Genomic DNA, 17,734 nt, shown 5'->3' on the forward strand with positions numbered 1-17,734 from the left:
AATGTGTCAAAAGCCACACTGTAAATGTTATTCAAATATATATTATTACAATTCTAAAAACCATACTGTATCCACCATGTGGATAAAAGCACAAGTATGCTTTTCTGGGCCATGCTTGAGATCTAATTCCTTATTGTTTCTGGATTGTTTTATTGAAATGATTGCAGTGTCCCTTCTTTGTGTTTCCCCTCCTTGATTTGACCTACTCTGCTCCTGAAGGTAATTTTACTGTTTTGAAATTTAGCCATTTTTAAAGCTGCTCCAATTTGACAAGAAAGAGGAAAAAATAGGTAAAACAAGGAGGACATACCTATTTTATGTTTGAGAAAGTTAATGTGCAGAAATATTAAATGACTTACAGAGGTATCAACAAAGATGACTAAGGCCAGTAAAGAAGCTGCTGTCTCTTCTTTGCATTTTAATTTTTTGGAAAATATATGTTTTCTCTGTTTTTGTGAGAGTGAACACTAATTGCATGATCTCAAAGATATGTTATTCAAATGACAGCATATCTCACTTAAAACTTAACTGGAGAAAAGGATAGTTGAAAGGTTGACATCTCTAAAAAGGATAAACTTTGATTTCCTAAGATTAGGATCCAGAATACAATATGGATCATAGTATATAAAGCTAGGATAATCATGAAAGGGAAAGAAAATGGAAGCAATTATTCCTTTAATAAAAACCAGAGTTACAGGTAAAAGAAATTAAAATGCATTAATGTAACAAATGTTAAATACAATGGATGGGTATAGAGAGATTTTATAAGAAAAAATTAACATAATGTGATAAATTCAAAGAATTCAACAATTTGTTAAATCTATTTAAAAGTAGCAGTGTAATTGTACCATCATAAAATTTTTAATTACCCGTAAGAGTTCATAGTAATTGAAGCTCTGAATGAAAATGTTAGCTATAATGCTAAGATCTCTGACAATTGGATAATACAGGAAAACAAAGTGCAATTAGCATAAATCAGGAAAAAAAAAAGTTTAATATGGTCAAGAAATCCTGCACTCATCTGGATGGGAAAAAAAAATGCCACCCGAATAAAGAATGAAGAGAGGTTTTGGTAACGTAACTATATAAATAATTTTTGGAAAAATCTCAAATTACTAATGATTATGTAACACTTATTAAAAGGATATTGCCAGTGTCCTTGACATCTGTAACACTGAGAAGCCAATTTAATTAGATGACAATAATCTTGGTTACTTTAAAATGTAAAATAACATAGTTTTATATTCTAATATTTTGGCTTTCTCCTATATACATAAGCTATAGAGGAGATGTGACAACACTCATTGGTAGTAGAAATCTATTAGGCACAGTTAATTTGCCACTAATCACTTATACATCCCTCAATTTATATTTGGCTTCAGAATGTGAAACCACATTTACCTCCATCTGTGGCTAGGTTTGACCAGTTTCCCTGCTTCATTTGCATAGTTCCAGCAAACCAACTAAGAAGTTTCTGTATTGATACCCAAATGCATAGAAGGGTGACAAAGTGAATTTCTTAATTTTCTACAGAGATACAGAAGGTATCAATACCTTCAATTTGAAGGTTTCATTACTTTACAAAGGTGGATACTGAACTTCAAGTTTTATATAGCTACTATGAGTATATAACTTTGCCTCATTTATTCTTAATGATTACTGCATTTTCTATCCCATAGATATTGAAATGCAAAATATATACATATACTATGTGATATGTATTTTTAAATTTATGTAATATTTATATTTATAATTTGTCATATTTACATTTTTAAAATTTCACCTGCTCTCAACTGTTTCTTAATACCAATCAAAGATATTTTAAAAATGTTAAATTTAAAAATTTTTAAAAAGTGTTGAAGCTCAAGACTTCCTGGATTAGAAAACGGTTTTCATAGAGATAAGTGTTATTTCACTTAAGTGTATAAAAGACATATTTTACAATTTTTTAAACTCAATTACCTGTTATATTTCCATCTGATCCAGTGAATCTTGCAATGCTGAACTGGGTAAGAGATTTTGGAACATTGTAGAAATAGAGGCTGAAGAGCTAAGTGTGTCTATAGATAAACATCCTTCAAAATAGTGATTGGTCTTGGGTGACAAAGCTTTGCTTCTGTGATAAAAAGCTTGCTAACAGTGTTTTAATTGAAACTTTTAATCTGAATGTTGTCTGAATCCTGTTAAATGTTACTTTCCTGCCTCAATTCAAATTTTCTTAATCTTCATTTTCACGTTGAATATTGTTACACTGTCTGCCTCATTATGCTAAAGAAAGATGAAGTAAGCTATTAACATTCTGAACGGCCTATGAGATGTTATGATATAGAATGTCATTCATTTTTATGAGTTGGCTGTCAGTGTGGGCTGCAGTAAAGTTATAATTCCTCCCTGGAAGTATGTGATGCCTGGTGTTGCTGCAAACCCTTATTAAAATTTCAATAATTGTAAATTAAAGCAAAAGTAAATAGGACTTTTATGAAATGGTTGTTTCTGAAAGTCAAGTGGTAGATAACAGGACTCTACAAGATTGGCATTATTTGCTTTGTGGCTCTAAATCATCATCATCCTACTGCTATTTTCTTTATTGAAAAAAAAAATTTGGACTCTTAGTCATTCTGTAGTTTGAGCTACAGAGGCTTGCTTATGCTTAGAGAGGTGAGGTGACAAAGCAGAATTGTGGCTTCCCCATGTCTACTCTTAAATTTCTGCATGATGTTATTTGCCAGAAAACCTGAAGGTTGTAATTTGAATAGGTTTTTAAAATTTAAATATTTGGAAGGAAAGGGGCAGCCAGTGCCTTACATGTCATCTCATGGCCTTATTAAATGAATATGTTAATATAGCATTCAGCTTGCAAATTTTCTCACACAAAATAGAAAACAACCATGAGGAAGATTCTCCTAGGACAGATAATGCTGTATTATTTAGGAATGTGTTACCAAAAAATGCAAACTGTCATTCAGAAAAAAGGAATTTATACTGGGAGGTATCTTGTGTGTTTGTTGTTTAGCTGGCAGGAGAGTATGTAGTTGCAAAGATAGGAAATATTTTATTTTTATTTTTTTATTTTCTTAATGAGATACAAGAAATATTTCAAATTAAGTAGATGATACATTTCATTATAATGAATATGATTGGAAAAGAACATGTAAAGGAAGACTAGTAATTTTATGTCATATTTCATTGCATTTATTCTCATTGCTATCATCTTCTTAGATTACAGTAACTTGAGTTTAGAAGTTTGGTGCTTCTAAAGATTTGTCTTTGTTTCATGTTAGTAAAATGCCATACTCAGAGTCCAGCTTACAAATAAGTAAGGGCCCATAAAATTTGCGTGGAAGTATGGAAGTATGAGGGCAGCTTGCCCTGACTCTCGAAGACCTCCATAGCAGCTTCCCTTGTAGTCAGTCTCCTTTTACTTACTGAGGTTTTACCTTTCTCTTTCCAGTTTTTGGGAAACAGCACTGTTTAGGTGTTCATTGGCCTAAGCTTCGCGTAGTGCAATAAAGATGTCCTTATCCAAACCTCTTCCATTAGATGTATTAGAAAAATGCTACATTGTCCTAGATTCTTTCATCCCTCTGTGTAACTGGGAATTATTGACTATAGTTTAGGCAGCTTTTCTGATAAATAATGACCTGTCAGTATCTCTCCATCAGTGACAAGTTTATCATCCCTTTTCTCTGTTATACCCCAAAGATAGCACAGATAGATAAAATTAGTACTTGTTCTCTGAGGCAGTCAGCTGAACATCCCTGCTCCCCTCCTCCCCAGCTGTTTTTGTTATTGTTGCTGTTGTTATTGTTGTTGTTCCCTTAGAAGATCAAATTGAGTTCTAACCACTCATCTTGTCTCTCAATTTTCATGGTTGCTCCTATACTGGGACTTATAACCTTGTGCCTCTGGGCCCAGTGGAGTGAGAGTGTTCTTTGTTTTTCAATTGTTTAAGTTTAAGGATATTAAAAATCAAGGAGGCTTCTTCAACCACACAGTGATCCATAGAGACATCGTTTTTGTTGTTGTTTTTAGATATTGTTTTATAGATAAGTTTATCTTTTAAAATTCACCAATTTGAATTTTGATACCATTTTTATTGATTTAGGAAATGGTTTAAGATTGCTAACATATCCCACGATACTTAGAAATATTTCTGGTCAATGACAAAGATCATTGTGAATTAAAAAGACGATCATAATTTTTGCAGATGAGTCTCATTAATTACCTATATATATATTAGGCCAGTTGGTTTACTTCATCTTCAGTTTGCTCAGTTCTAAAGTGAAGATAAGAAAGTGGTGAAAAAGTGATCAGCTGTTTAAGGTGTCTAACACAGGACTTAGCAGTCAGGGACATCCCACAAATGTCAGTTTCCCTCATCTGTCTTACTCAGCTTCCAATTATTAACAGTTATCTCTCTTAAATACATGAGTAAAATAAAATCACATTTTGTTAAATATCCAAGCAGATGATTATATTTTTAGCAGTAATCTTGTGAAGAAGAGATCATGAGCACTATTCCTTTCTCTCCTCTTATCAGGAAAGAAGTAAAAAAAAAAAAAATCTTATCCCTACAAATTCAAATCGTCAAAAATTTCTAATAAATAAGGATTGTGAATGTTTTTTACACACTCATCATATACTTATCACACTAAAAAGAATCCTTTTTTTTCCTTTTAGAACAAGGAGGAGGGGAAGAGGGAAAGGGAGAGAATCTTAAGCAGGCTCCACACCCAGCTTGGAGCTCCACACAGAGCTTGATCTCACAATCCTGAGATCATGACCTGAGCCAAAATCAAGAGCCAGAATGCTTAACAAACTGAGCTACCCAGGTGACCCTAAAAAGAATCCTTTAAATTATTCCCCTGAAAAAAAAATCCTTTATATGATTCCGTTGGGCGTAGGGGTGTTGGGAGGGAAAGCAGCTCATCACCATAAGGAAAACAAGAGAAATAGCACACATACATAAAACACACATACACACGTATGGATACATAAGTACCATACAAAAAATGGAATCTCTTCCAATAGGACAAATTTTCACAATGAATCTCTATAAAATACCCTAAGATATTTTCTTATATTTATCTTTCTATTATTAATTAATTCATGAAAACAAAGCAAATAATGTATGAGACGTGCTACTAATATTTCCTGTCTTTTGTTGCTTCTGATCTTTCATAATCCATCCTGCATAATGTTGTGGGGATGAATGGGCAAATCACCACCCCTTTCTCCTTTTAGGATACTTGTTTATTATAGTAAGCTTTCATAACTTCAAAATGGATTTGAGGATTTTGCAAATTAGGTATGTATTCTTGTATCTATGAAACTCAGGGACAACTATTCTGTATTATGTGCTGTCACTATGGTCACTAAACCCGTAAAAGGTGACTGAATAGTCTAGAAGGATTAAGAAATGAAAGTTACATTTTAGTATTTTGACTTGGAGTCATTTAATCTTTTCCAACTTCTGTTATGAATTTACTTCCTCAGCAAAAGTGTTGACTATCTACTAACTGCACATTTTTTGTGATGGGGGCACAGAAGAGATGACAATAATATAAGATCTCCACTCTTGATATATTTGCAGTTTAATAGAAAAGCAGAAAATGGTTAATGTTCATGTGAATAGAAAATACAAAAATTCAATCTCTGAGCAGATAACGCTATTTTTAAACATACAAATTAGTATAGTCACCTCGGGAAGCTTTTATCATAATGTTTCCATTTCAAAAATTATATTGGAAACCTTATAAGCTTTGTGAGGACTGTTTAATAACTATTTAAAAGCTTATTTTATTATGTTAAGAACATAATATGAGTTCTATCTTTTTAACAAATTGAATGCACAGTGCATTATTGTTGACTATACCACAATGTTGTAAAGATCTTTAGAACTTATTCATCTTACTTAACTGAAATTTTATTCCTATTGATTTGTATCTACCCATATCCCTCTCCCTAGGGTCCCTTGTAACCACCATTTCATACTTTGATTGTATGAATTTGACTATTTTAGGTATTTCATGTCAGTGGAATATGTAGCATTTGTCTCTCTCTGTGACTGGCTTATTTCACTTAGCATAATGCCTTCAAGGTTTATCCATATTGTGGCAGATTACAGAATTTGCCTCTTTTTTAAAAGTTGAATAGAATTCCATTGTATATTTTATCACATTTTCCTTATCTATTTATTTGTTCATGGATGGATATTTAGGTTATTTCCATATCTTGTCTTATGCAAGTAATGCTGCAATGAACATAGAATACTATATCTCTTGAAGATCCTAATTTTTTAAAAGATTTTATTCACTTATTTTAGAGAAAGAGAGACAGAGAGCACAAGTGGGGTGAGGGGTGGAGGGAGAAGCAGAGTCCCCACTAGCCCAGAGCCCAATGCAGGGCTTGATCACTTGACCCTGAGATCATGACCTGAGCCAAAACCAAGAGAAAGATTCATAACTGACTGAGAAGATCCTAATTTCAATTTTATCGGATAAATAACCAGATGTAGGATTGCTGGATGATAAGGAAGTTCTATTTTTTTTATTTTTAAGGAAATTCCATGCTACTTTCCACAGTGGCTGCACCCATTTACCCCACCAAGGGTATGCAAGTATTCTAATTTCTTCACATCCCACTAACACTGTTGTTATTTGCCTATTGATAATAGCTAACCTACAAGATGTGAGATGACACCTTAATGTGGTTTTGACTATTTTAAGTACAAATTTTTTTTTTTGAATTTCCATTTTAGTTTTTCAAGGGCTTTTGAAATTTTATTTTTTATTTTTTTATTCGTAAAAATGTCAAGTTCAATTAATGATCATATATTACATCATTAGTTTCAGATACTATAGTTTTCAAATTATTTAAAATTCAAGTTTGGGCAGCCCGGGTGGCTCAGCGGTTTAGCGCCGCCTTCAGCCCAGGGCGTGATCCTGGAGACCGGGGATCGAGTCCCATGTTGGGCTCCCTGCATGGAGCCTGCTTCTCCCTCTGCCTGTGTCTCTGTCTCTCTCTCTCTGTGTCTCTCATGAATAAATAAATAAAATCTTAAAAAAACAAAATAAAATTCAAGTTCAATTAATGATCATATATTACATCATAAGTTTCAGATACTATAGTGTTCAATAATTCGTCATTTGCATATAACACCCATTGCTCATTACATCACGTGCCCTCTTTAATGCCCATCACCCAATTACTGCAAGTCCTTACCCACCTCCTGTCCAGCAACTTTCAGGTTGTTTCCTGTAGTTAGAAGTGTCTCTCTCTCTGATTTTGTCACATTTGGGTTTCACTTCCTTACCTTATAATGCTCTGTGCTGTTTCTTATATTTCCACGTATGATTGAAACCATATGATAATTGTCTTTCTTTGATTGACTTATTTCACTCAACATAATAGCCTCCAGTTGTATGCATGTTAATATAAATGGTAAGATTTCATCCTTTCTGATGGCTGAGTAACATCCCATTGTGTGTCTCACACACATACACACACATATATATATATATATATATATATATATATATATGCCACATCTTCTTTATCTGTTGATGGACATCTGGATTCTTTCCATAGATTGGCTACTTTGGACAAGGTTGCTATAAAAATTGGGGTGTAAGTGCCCCTTTGGATCTCTACCTTTGTATCTTTGGGGGTAAATACCTAGTCGTGCAATTGATGGGTGGTAGCATAGCTCTATTTTTAATGATTTGAGGAAGCTCCATACTGTTTTCCAGAATGGCTGCACCAGCTTGTATTCCCACCAACAGTGTAAAAGTGTTCCCCTTTTCCCACATCCTCACCAACATCTGTTTGCTTCTTGAGTTTTTAATATTAGCCATTTTTAAAATATTTTATTTATGTATTCATGAGAGACACACAGAGAGGCAGATATATAGGTAGAGGGAGAAAGAGGCTCCCTGCAGGGAGCCGGATGTGGGACTCCATCCCCAGACCTGGGATCACACCTTGAGCTGAAGGCAGATGCTCAACCACTGAGTCACCCAGGTGTCCCTAATTTTAGCCAGGTTGTATCTATTTTGGTTTTCATTTGTATTTCCCTGATGATGAGTGATGTTGAGCATTTTTTCATGCATCTGACCCATTTGTATGTTCTCTTTGGAGAATGTCTGTTCATGTCTTTTGCTCATTTCTTGACTAGATTATTTGTTCTTTGGGTGTTAAGTTTGATAAGTTCTTTGGAGATTAGGGATACTAGTCCTGTATCTGATATATCAGTTCGCAGTTATCTTCTCCCATTCTGTAGGTTGTCTTTTGGTTTGTCAACTGTTTCCTTTGCTATGCAAAAGTGCCTTATCTTGATTAAGTACCAATAGTTCATTTTTGCTTTTGTTTACTTGCCTTTGGAGATGTGTCTAGTAAGTTGTTTCTGTGGACAAGATCAAAGAGATTGCTGCCCCGTGTTCTCCTCTAGGATTTTTTTTAAACATTTTATTTATTTATTCATAGAGATGCAGAGAGAGAGAGAGAGAGAGAGAGAGAGAAGCAGGCTCCATGCAGAAAGCCTGATGTGGGACTCGATCCAGGGTCTCCAGGATCACGCCCTGGGCTGCAGGCAGCGCTAAACCGCTGCACCACCAGGGCTGCCCTCCTCTAGGATTTTGATGGACTCCTGTTTCACATTTAGGTCTTTCATCCATTTTGAGTTTATCTTTGTGTATGGTGTAAAAAAATGGTCCAGCTTCATTCTTCTGTGTGTGGTGTCCAATTTTCCCAGCATCATTTGTTGAAGACACTCTTTTTTCCATTGGATATTCTTTGGTGGTTTATCGAAGATTAGTTGACCATAGAGTTGAAGGTCCATTTTTGGGTTCTCTATTCTGTTTCATTGATCTATGTTTTTGTGTCAGTACCATACTGTCTTGATGATCACAGCTTTGTAGTATAGTTTGAAGCCCGGAATTTTGATGCCACCAGCTTTGGTTTTCTTTTTCGTCCCTCCTTTGCCTATTTAGGGGTCTTTTCTGGTTCCATACAAATTTTAGGATTCTTTTTTTGAGCCCTGTGAAAAATACCTTGATGGTATTTTGATAGGGATTGCATCGAATGTATGATTGCTCTGGGTAGCATAGACATTGTAACAATATTTGTTCTTCCAATCCATGAGTGTGGAGTGATTTCCATTTCTTTGTGCTTGGTCAATTTATTTCATACGTGTTCTGTAATATTTCTTTGTTTATTTATTTATTTATTTATTTTTGTTCTGTAGTTTTACAGGACAGATCCTTGACCCCTTTGATTAGGTTAATTCCTAGGTATCTTATGGTTTTTGGTGCAGTGGTAAATGGGATCAATTACTAATTTCTCTTTCTTCTTTGTTAGTATATAGAAATGCAACTGATTTCTGTAGATTGAATCCATTTCTTGCTACTTTGATGATTCCTGTATGAGTTCTAGCAATTTTGGGTTGGAGTCTTTTGGGTTTTTCACATATGTATCAGGTCATCTGGGAAGAGTGAGAGTTTGACTCCTTATTTGATGATTTGAATGACTTATTTCCCCTTTTTGTCTATTTGCTGAGGCTAGGACTTCTAGTACTGTGTCGAAAAATAGTGGTGAAAGTGGACATCTCTCTTGTGTTGTGAGAATGATATTTGCTGTGAGCTTTTTGTTTATGGCTTTTGTGATAGAGATATGCTCCCTCTATCCCTACACTATGGAAGGTTTTAATCAAGAAAGGATGCTGTACTTTGTCAAATGCTTCTTCTGCATCAATTGAGAGGATCATATGGTTTTTCTCCCTTCTTTTATTAATGTGTTATATCACATGGATTGAATTGCTGATGTTGAACCACTCTTGCAGCCCAGGAATAAATCCTACTTGGTTGTGGTGGATATTCCTTTGAATTTACTGTTGGATACTGTTGGCTAGAATTCTGGTGAGAATTTTGGCATCCATGTTCATCAGGGATATTGGTCTATAGTTCTCCTTTTTGGTGGAGTCTTTGTCTGGTTTTGGGATCAAGATAATGCTGGTCTCATGGAACTAGTTGGAGGTTTTCCTTCCATTTCTATTTTTTGAAATAGCTTCAGAAGAATAGAATAGTTCTTCTTTAAATATTTGGTAGAATTCCACTGGGAAACCATCTGGCCCTAGACTGTTGTTTGTTGGGAGATTTTTTAAATTACTGCTTCAATTTTCTTGCTGGTTATGGATCTGTTCAGGTTTTCTATTTCTTCCTGTTTCAGTTTGATGGCTTATACGTCTCTAGGAATGCATCCATTTTTTTTCCAGATTGCCTAATTTGTTGGCATATAGTTGTTCATAGTATGTTCTTATAATTGTTTGTATTTTTTTGGTGTTGGTTGTGATCTCTCCTCTTTTAATCATGATATTATTAACTTGGGTCCTTTTTTCTTTTTGATAAGTCTAGCTAAGGGTTTATCAATCCTATTAATTCATTCAAAGAACCAGCTTTAGTTGGTCTGTTCTACTGTTCTTTTAGTTTCTATTTCATTGATTTCTGCTCTAATCTTGATCAATTCTTGTCTTCTACTTTGTTTAGGCTTTATTTGCTGTTCTACCTGTTGCTCATTTAGGTGTAATATTAGGTTGTATATTTAAGACTTGTTTCTTGAGAAAGGCTTTTTTATTGGTATGTGTTTCCATTTTTAGGACCACCTCTGCTGCATCCCAAAGATTTTGAACAGTTCTTTTTTCATTTTCATTTGTTTCCATGAATTTTTAAAATTCTTCTTTAATTTCCCTGAGTGACCCATTCCTTCTTTAGTAGGATGCTCTTTAACCTCCAAGTGTTTGGGTTCTTTCCAAATGTCTTCTTGTGATTGAGTTCAAGTTTCAAAGCAAAGTGGTCTGAAAATATGCAGGGATAATCAGGTGGAAACCTGATTTGTGACCCAGTATGTGATCTATTCTGGAAAATGTTCCATGTGCACACGAGAAGAAAGTGTATTCCGTTTTTTTTAGGATGGTGCTCTCTATATATCTTTGAAGTTTGTCTGGTCCAGTGTGTCATTCAAAGACCTTGTTTCCTTATTGATCTTCTGCCTAGATGATCAACAGATCAATGATCTGTCCATTGCTGTGAGTGGAGTGTTAAACTCCTCTACTATTATTGTATTATTCTTAATGTGTTTATTTAATTTCATTATTAATTGATTTATATAATACACTGCCCCCAAGTAAGAGGCATAAATATTTACAATTGTTAGATCTTCTTGTTGGATAGAAACATTAAGTATGATATAGTGTCCTTCCTTGTCTCTTATTATAGTCTGGTTGAAATCTAACTTGTCTGATATAATGATTGCTATCCCAACTTTCTTTTGATGTCCATTAGTATGAAAAATGGTTCTCCACTCCCTCACTTTCAATCTGGAGATGTCTTTGGGTCTAAAATGTGTCTCCTGTAGATAGTATATTGATGGGTCTGACTTTTTATTTATTTAATTTATTTTTTAAGATTTTATTTTTTTTATTTTTTTTCCCATCATCAATATTTATTGAGCATTTACAGTGTACTAGGCACAATAGAACATACAGAAAACATTGTCCCTGCTCTTGTGGAGCTTACATTCTAAAAGAAAAAAAAATACACCTCTTTTAAAATGGTATTTTTGTTTGGTGTTTTCTGCAAGGTACTGAGGAAATAGTCTGTAGGGTGAGCTTTGGGTATAACTTAGCCCCATCATTATTTAAAGAGAGGAAGAGGAAGGATTTTAAAGGCAGACAATGACAGACCATTCAGGATAGGTAGGGCTTACAAGGAGATAAACACAATCTCATCAACTAAGGAGAGATTTGCTGCAGTAAATAGGATGAGGGAAATAGTTTGTGGGATGCAAGCAAAGGAAGCAAGGTATCCTTAGACATTGAGTGGAGCCAGAAAGATCATGCGGCCTTTTATCCAAGTACATGGCCACCAAGTAGGAATGGTTGGTGACAAGACAGAAGGCTAAAAAAGGTAATCCTGTGCACCTGACAGAAAGAATAAAGGATCAAAATTGAAGGCAGGCTATAACAATATCAAGAAATTCTTAAAAACAAAAGTGATTTGGAAGCACAAAACTTAGTTAATGCTACCCAATGTCATGATGGGCCAAGAACATTGTGGCTTCCTAAGTTAGAAAATACCATATACCAAAATTTTAAATGGAACACATTACTTTTTTCCCATCAATCCTGTCTCTGAAAAAAAGCTTTTTTTCCCCCCCAGGGTAGGGGAGGAATATGGGACATGGTTGGGAACAGTAGTAGTTATATTAGTAGTATTTTGTTATGATAAACTTTGTATTTAAACTTGGTAAAAGCCCATTAGCTGCCAAGAGGGAATAAGGAATAAATTTCCAAAAATGTACAATTTCCTTTAAAGAAGTTTCAGAACCAAGAAACTAATTTACATGAAAAGCTGTAGAGAAAGTAGTTGAAAAGTCCATTCATAAAACTTTTATTCCACTTACATGAACTTAATACACGTGTTCTTAACAATTATGCTTGGATTGTTCATGAAAATTTCATAAGACATTAAACAAAGCTAGCCATCATCTCAAGTTATTTCCCTGTTAACTATTTTTACAGCACATGCATGTTAGGCAAGTATCAAAAAAAAAAAAAAAAAAGAATCACAAAAGCAAAAAACCAAAACAAAACAAACAAAAAAAAAACCCTAAAAAAAAAAAAAAGTTAAATACATGGGATTTTTGTTTTGCTGCTATGCTTGATATACATAAAGTAATGGATATCAAGCAAGAAAAAACAGCAGATGGCTCGAGAATACAGAGAGAAAATTGAGACCGAGCTAAGAGATATCTGCAATGATGTACTGTCTCTTTTGGAAAAGTTTTTGATCCCCAATGCTTCACAAGCAGAGAGCAAAGTCTTCTATTTGAAAATGAAAGGAGACTACTACCGTTACTTGGCTGAAGTTGCTGCTGGTGATGACAAGAAAGGGATTGTGGATCAGTCACAACAAGCATACCAAGAAGCTTTTGAAATCAGCAAAAAGGAAATGCAACCAACACATCCTATCAGATTGGGTCTGGCCCTTAACTTCTCTGTGTTCTACTACGAAATTCTGAACTCCCCGGAGAAAGCCTGCTCTCTTGCAAAGACAGCTTTTGATGAAGCCATTGCTGAACTTGATACATTAAGTGAAGAGTCATACAAAGACAGCACGCTAATAATGCAATTACTGAGAGACAACTTGACATTGTGGACATCGGACCCAAGGAGACGAAGCTGAAGCAGGAGAAGGAGGGGAAAATTAACCGGCCTCCCTACTTTTGTCTGCCTCATTCTAAAATTTACACAGTAGACCATTTGTCATTCATGCTGTCCCACAAATAGTTTTTTTTTGTTTACGATTTATGACAGGTTTATGTTACTTCTATTTGAATTTCTATATTTCCCATGTGGTTTTTATGTTGAATATTAGGGGAGTAGAGCCAGTTAACATTTAGGGAGTTATCTGTTTTCATCTTGAGGTGGCCAATATGGGGATGTGGAATTTTTATACTAGTTATAAATGTTTGGCATAGTACTTTTGGTACATTGTGGCTTCACAAGGGCCAGTGTTAAAACTGCTTCCATGTCTAAGCAAAGAAAACTGCCTACATATTGGTTTGTCCTGGTGGGGAGTAAAAGGGATAATTGGATTGGTTCCAGATACAGGTGTAGTTATTGTGGATACTTTAAGGTTTAGAGCACTTACAAGGCTGTAGTAGAAATGGGTATCCCATAGATACTACATGTGAACCACAAGTATCTGTGGAATACTCATTCTCAATGTGCACACCTTTGACTACAGTTGCAGAAGTGTTCCTTTAGTTGTGACCCAATTTACTCTGGATAAGGGCAGAAACGGTTCACATTCCATTATTTGTAAAGTTACCTGCTGTTTGCTTTCATTATTTTTGCTACACTCCTTTTATTTGTATTTAAATGTTTTAGACAACCTAAGAACAAATGTACAAGTAAAGATGCAGTAAAGATTTTATTTATTCATGAGAGTCAGAGAGAGAGAGGGAGGGAGAGAAAGAAGAGAGAGAGAGAGAAAGGCAGAGACACAGGCAGAGGGAGAAGCAGGCTCCATGCAGGGAGCCCGATGTGGGACTTGATCCCGGGTCTCCAGGATCATGCCCTGGGAGGAAGGCAGCGCTAAACCACTGAGCCACCCAGGCTGCCCGGGTCTGACTTTTTAAATCCAATTTGATACCCTCTGTTTTTTTATTGGAGCATTTAGCCCATTCACATTCAGAGTAACTACTGAAAGATAGGAATTTAGTGCAGTTGTATTACCTGTAAAGGCACTGTTTCTGTACATTGTCTGTTTGTTGTTGTTGTTGTTGTTGTTTGTTATTTTGGGCTCTTTCTTTGCTTAAAGGATCCCCTTTAAATATTTCTTGCATGACTTATTTAGTGATCACAGTTTCTTTTAGTATCTGTTTATCCTGAAAGCTCTTTATCTCTCCTTCTACTCTGAGTGACAGACTTGCTGGATAAAATATTCTTGGATGACTATTTTTGTCATTTCACACTCTGAAAATATCTTGCCAGTCCTCTTCTTGGCTGCCAGGTCTCTGTGGATAGTTCTGTTGCCATCCTTATGTTTCTACCTCTGTAAGTTAAGTATCTCTTGTCCCAAGCTGCTTTTAGGATTTTCTCTGTATCCCTGAAATATGCAAGCTTCACTATTATATGTTGGGATGTTGATCTATTTTTATTGATTTTGAGAGGGGTTCTCCCTGCTTCCTGGAGTTGAATGCTTGTTTCCTTCCCCAAAATAGGGAAGTTCTCAGTTATAATTTGCTCAAATATACCTTCAGCAGCCCCTTTCCTCTTCCTCTGGGATCCCAATTATTCTAATATTGTTTTGCTTTATGATATTACTGATGTCTCAAATCTTCCCCTCATGATCTAGTAGTTGTTTATCTCTCTTCAATTTCTTTATTCTCCATAATTCTGCCTTCTATATTACTGTTTCTGTCTTCTGCCTCATTTATCTAGCAGTAAGAGCTATTTTTTATTGCATCTCATTAATAGCCCTTTTGATTTTGACCTGATTTGATTTTAGGTCTTTCATTTCTCCAGCAAGAGATTCTCTAGTATATAATATCCTTTTTTCAAGCCTATCTAGTATCTTTATAATAATTATTTTGAATTTTAGCTCCCGTATTTGACCAATGTCCATATTTATTAAATCTCTGGCAATTAGTACTGCCTCTTTTTCTTTTTTTCTGGGAATTTTTCTGTCCTGTCTTTTTGTCCAGAGAAGGACAAACATGAGAACAAAATATAAAATATCAACCATGACCATCATGAAATATACACTAGACAAATCAAAAGATATTATAAACCAAAAAAAAAAAAAAGAAAAAGACAAGGTGAAAAAGAGAAAATAAAATTAAACAGGTAGACAGAACAGAGTGATTCACCCAAAATAAGTCCTGGGTATACTTTGGTTGTTTGTTAGAAGACAGACAAAATTATAAAGAAAGAAAGACTTTTATATATATATATACATATGCAAAAATAAAATTGAATATAATAAAAGGAAGCTAAAAATGAAGAATATATATAAGAAACATAAATGTAAAAATGAAAATTTAAAGTCTTAAAAAAGGGTTGTTCAAATAAGAAACTAGTTGAAAAGGTAAAAAAAGAAAAATTTTAAACTGAAAGACTAAAGAATCATGAGAAAAAACCTTGAATTCTATTTATTTTCCTCCATCATTGGTGTTTTTCAGTTTTGTGTGATGGGTAAAATTGGTATTAGCTACATGTTCCTGCTGATCTTCTGGAGGAGGGGCCTGTTTCACTGATTCTCAGGTATCTTTGCCTGGGCAGAGTTGTATTTCTTTTGCTCAGGTTTGGGCTCTGTAGCAGCTCAGAGTTGCCCTAAGTGCCTTTGTTTCCTGAAGGCTTTCCATGACACTTTAAAGGATGAAAACAAAAATGGTGGCACCGCATCTCCAGCCCCAGAGCTGAAAGTGCACTCTCAGGGAAAAGCAGTCAATCACTTTTGTGGGTGCCAAACTCTGCAGACTCCTGCAGTGTACACCTGCAAAGATCCTCTCTGGGGAAAGGAGGAGGGTCTCACCTTGGTTATACTGCTTGCTGAGCCCCTCCTCAAAGAGCAGTTGCTTGATCAAGTCGTGGTTCATGGGTTACGGTAACACCAAGCTGAAATTGTATCTCTTGGCTCACTGTTTACAGTTGGCTTCCCAGCTCCAGTGTTTGGGAACTCTGTAGCACTCAGGCATCCTTGTTCTTTCTGTAACCCTAGAGATTCTGAGACTACACTGTCCCACCTAGGATTCTGCCCCACTTTGTCACTTGAACACCTTTCCTGCAGGGATGTCCCTCACTGGAGCAGACTCCTAAAAAGTTCTGATTTCATGCTATATCACTTTCTGGTAGCTGGCTTTCAGAGGGTTCCTCCCCTTGCCGTAGTTTATCTTCCAAAAATCCCCTCAGATGCACTTCACCACACCTACTACCTTGCAAAAAATTGGTTGCTTTTCTATTTGTGGAATTGCAGTAATTATTTTCTTTTATCTCGGGTTGGGTCCACAGGTGTTCGAGAATGGTTTGATAGCTAGCTGGCTGAATTCAAGGGACCAGAGGAAACAAGGGTCCACTACTCTTCCACCATACCTCCCTGTAAGTCCAAAATTTTTAAGTCAGATACTAGTTCTTTGTTCACCCTTGAAGAAGTTGGGACATTGGACACACAGATTGATTCTTTTCCTCCTTAGAGGGAAGCTAAGAATTGAGAATTTTCATACATTTACTCTGTGGATGGTGGCTATGAGCCCAGGTGTTTGTCTTCAAGTGTCTTTGTTGTACTTTGCTGGGCCTATCAGAACTCTAAGTTTGGCAAGTTCTCTGGGGACTCCTCTTAGAAAAGTTGGGACACTAGATGCATGAACTAAGCCCTTTCCTCCCCTGGAATAAATTGGGTGCTAAGAGGTCTTCTGATTGTATGGTTTGTGTCAGAGCCACAAACTATAGAAAAGGTGTCCTGATCTCCATTCAGGCATCAGTTAGTCTGGGTTTGCATTCATCATGGGTGCAGGAACCTTTTAATTAGTTTCTAGATTTTTCACAAAGTAAGTTTATCTGTGTGTTATTGTTGATTTTGTGTGTGTGTGTTGGCAGAGGGATTATAGAAGGCTTCCTACTTGTCATCTTGCAGATGTCACTTCCTATGTATTTATTTTTTTATAACTTACCTTTATCCAATTATGTAGCTTGACTATTCACATTATTTAGCAGAATTGTATGTCAATAACTTTTGCTGCCTCCAAATCTCCAATATACTATCAAAAATGTTTAGTAATAATATTGAAGACATGCCAAATAATTTCTCCATAAGGTAAGAGGTTGTCTTCATGTTAAGGTGTCAGTTCTCACCATTTTCCTCTATAGATTGAATGCAATCCCCATCAAATTCCTCATCTACTTTAAAAAATAGATATTGACAAGCTGATTTTAAAATTAATATGGAAAAATAAAAGAAGGAGAATAATCAAAATAATTTTGTATATGGATCTTGAGGTAGGAAAGGACTTTTATATGAATACAAGAAGCATGAATGAAAAATGATAGATTGAACTTTATCAACATTAAAATCTTGTTCAATAAGGTCAATGAGGGGAACCTGGGTTGCTCAATTTGTTAAGCGTCTGACTCTTGGTTTCAGCTCAGGTCATGAATTCATGGGTCATGAGATGGAGC

At 35.4% G+C, this 17,734-nt stretch overlaps 1 protein-coding gene across 1 annotated transcript in view; it reads left to right on the plus strand.

Moving 5' to 3' along the window:
• The window catches only part of LOC121477394 (14-3-3 protein zeta/delta-like), a 111,733-nt gene extending 97,755 nt beyond the window's left edge, over window positions 1-13,978 (plus strand). Inside the window, 2 exon segments of the mRNA XM_041731653.1 lie at window positions 12,743-13,219; window positions 13,221-13,978. Coding sequence (XP_041587587.1) covers window positions 12,743-13,219; window positions 13,221-13,263 — 520 coding nt within the window. The 3' untranslated portion in view covers window positions 13,264-13,978.
• The last annotated feature ends 3,756 nt before the right edge of the window (window positions 13,979-17,734 follow it).

The sequence above is a fragment of the Vulpes lagopus genome, chromosome 2 (assembly GCF_018345385.1).
Source record: "Vulpes lagopus strain Blue_001 chromosome 2, ASM1834538v1, whole genome shotgun sequence".
NCBI classification, from domain to species: Eukaryota; Metazoa; Chordata; class Mammalia; order Carnivora; family Canidae; genus Vulpes; species Vulpes lagopus.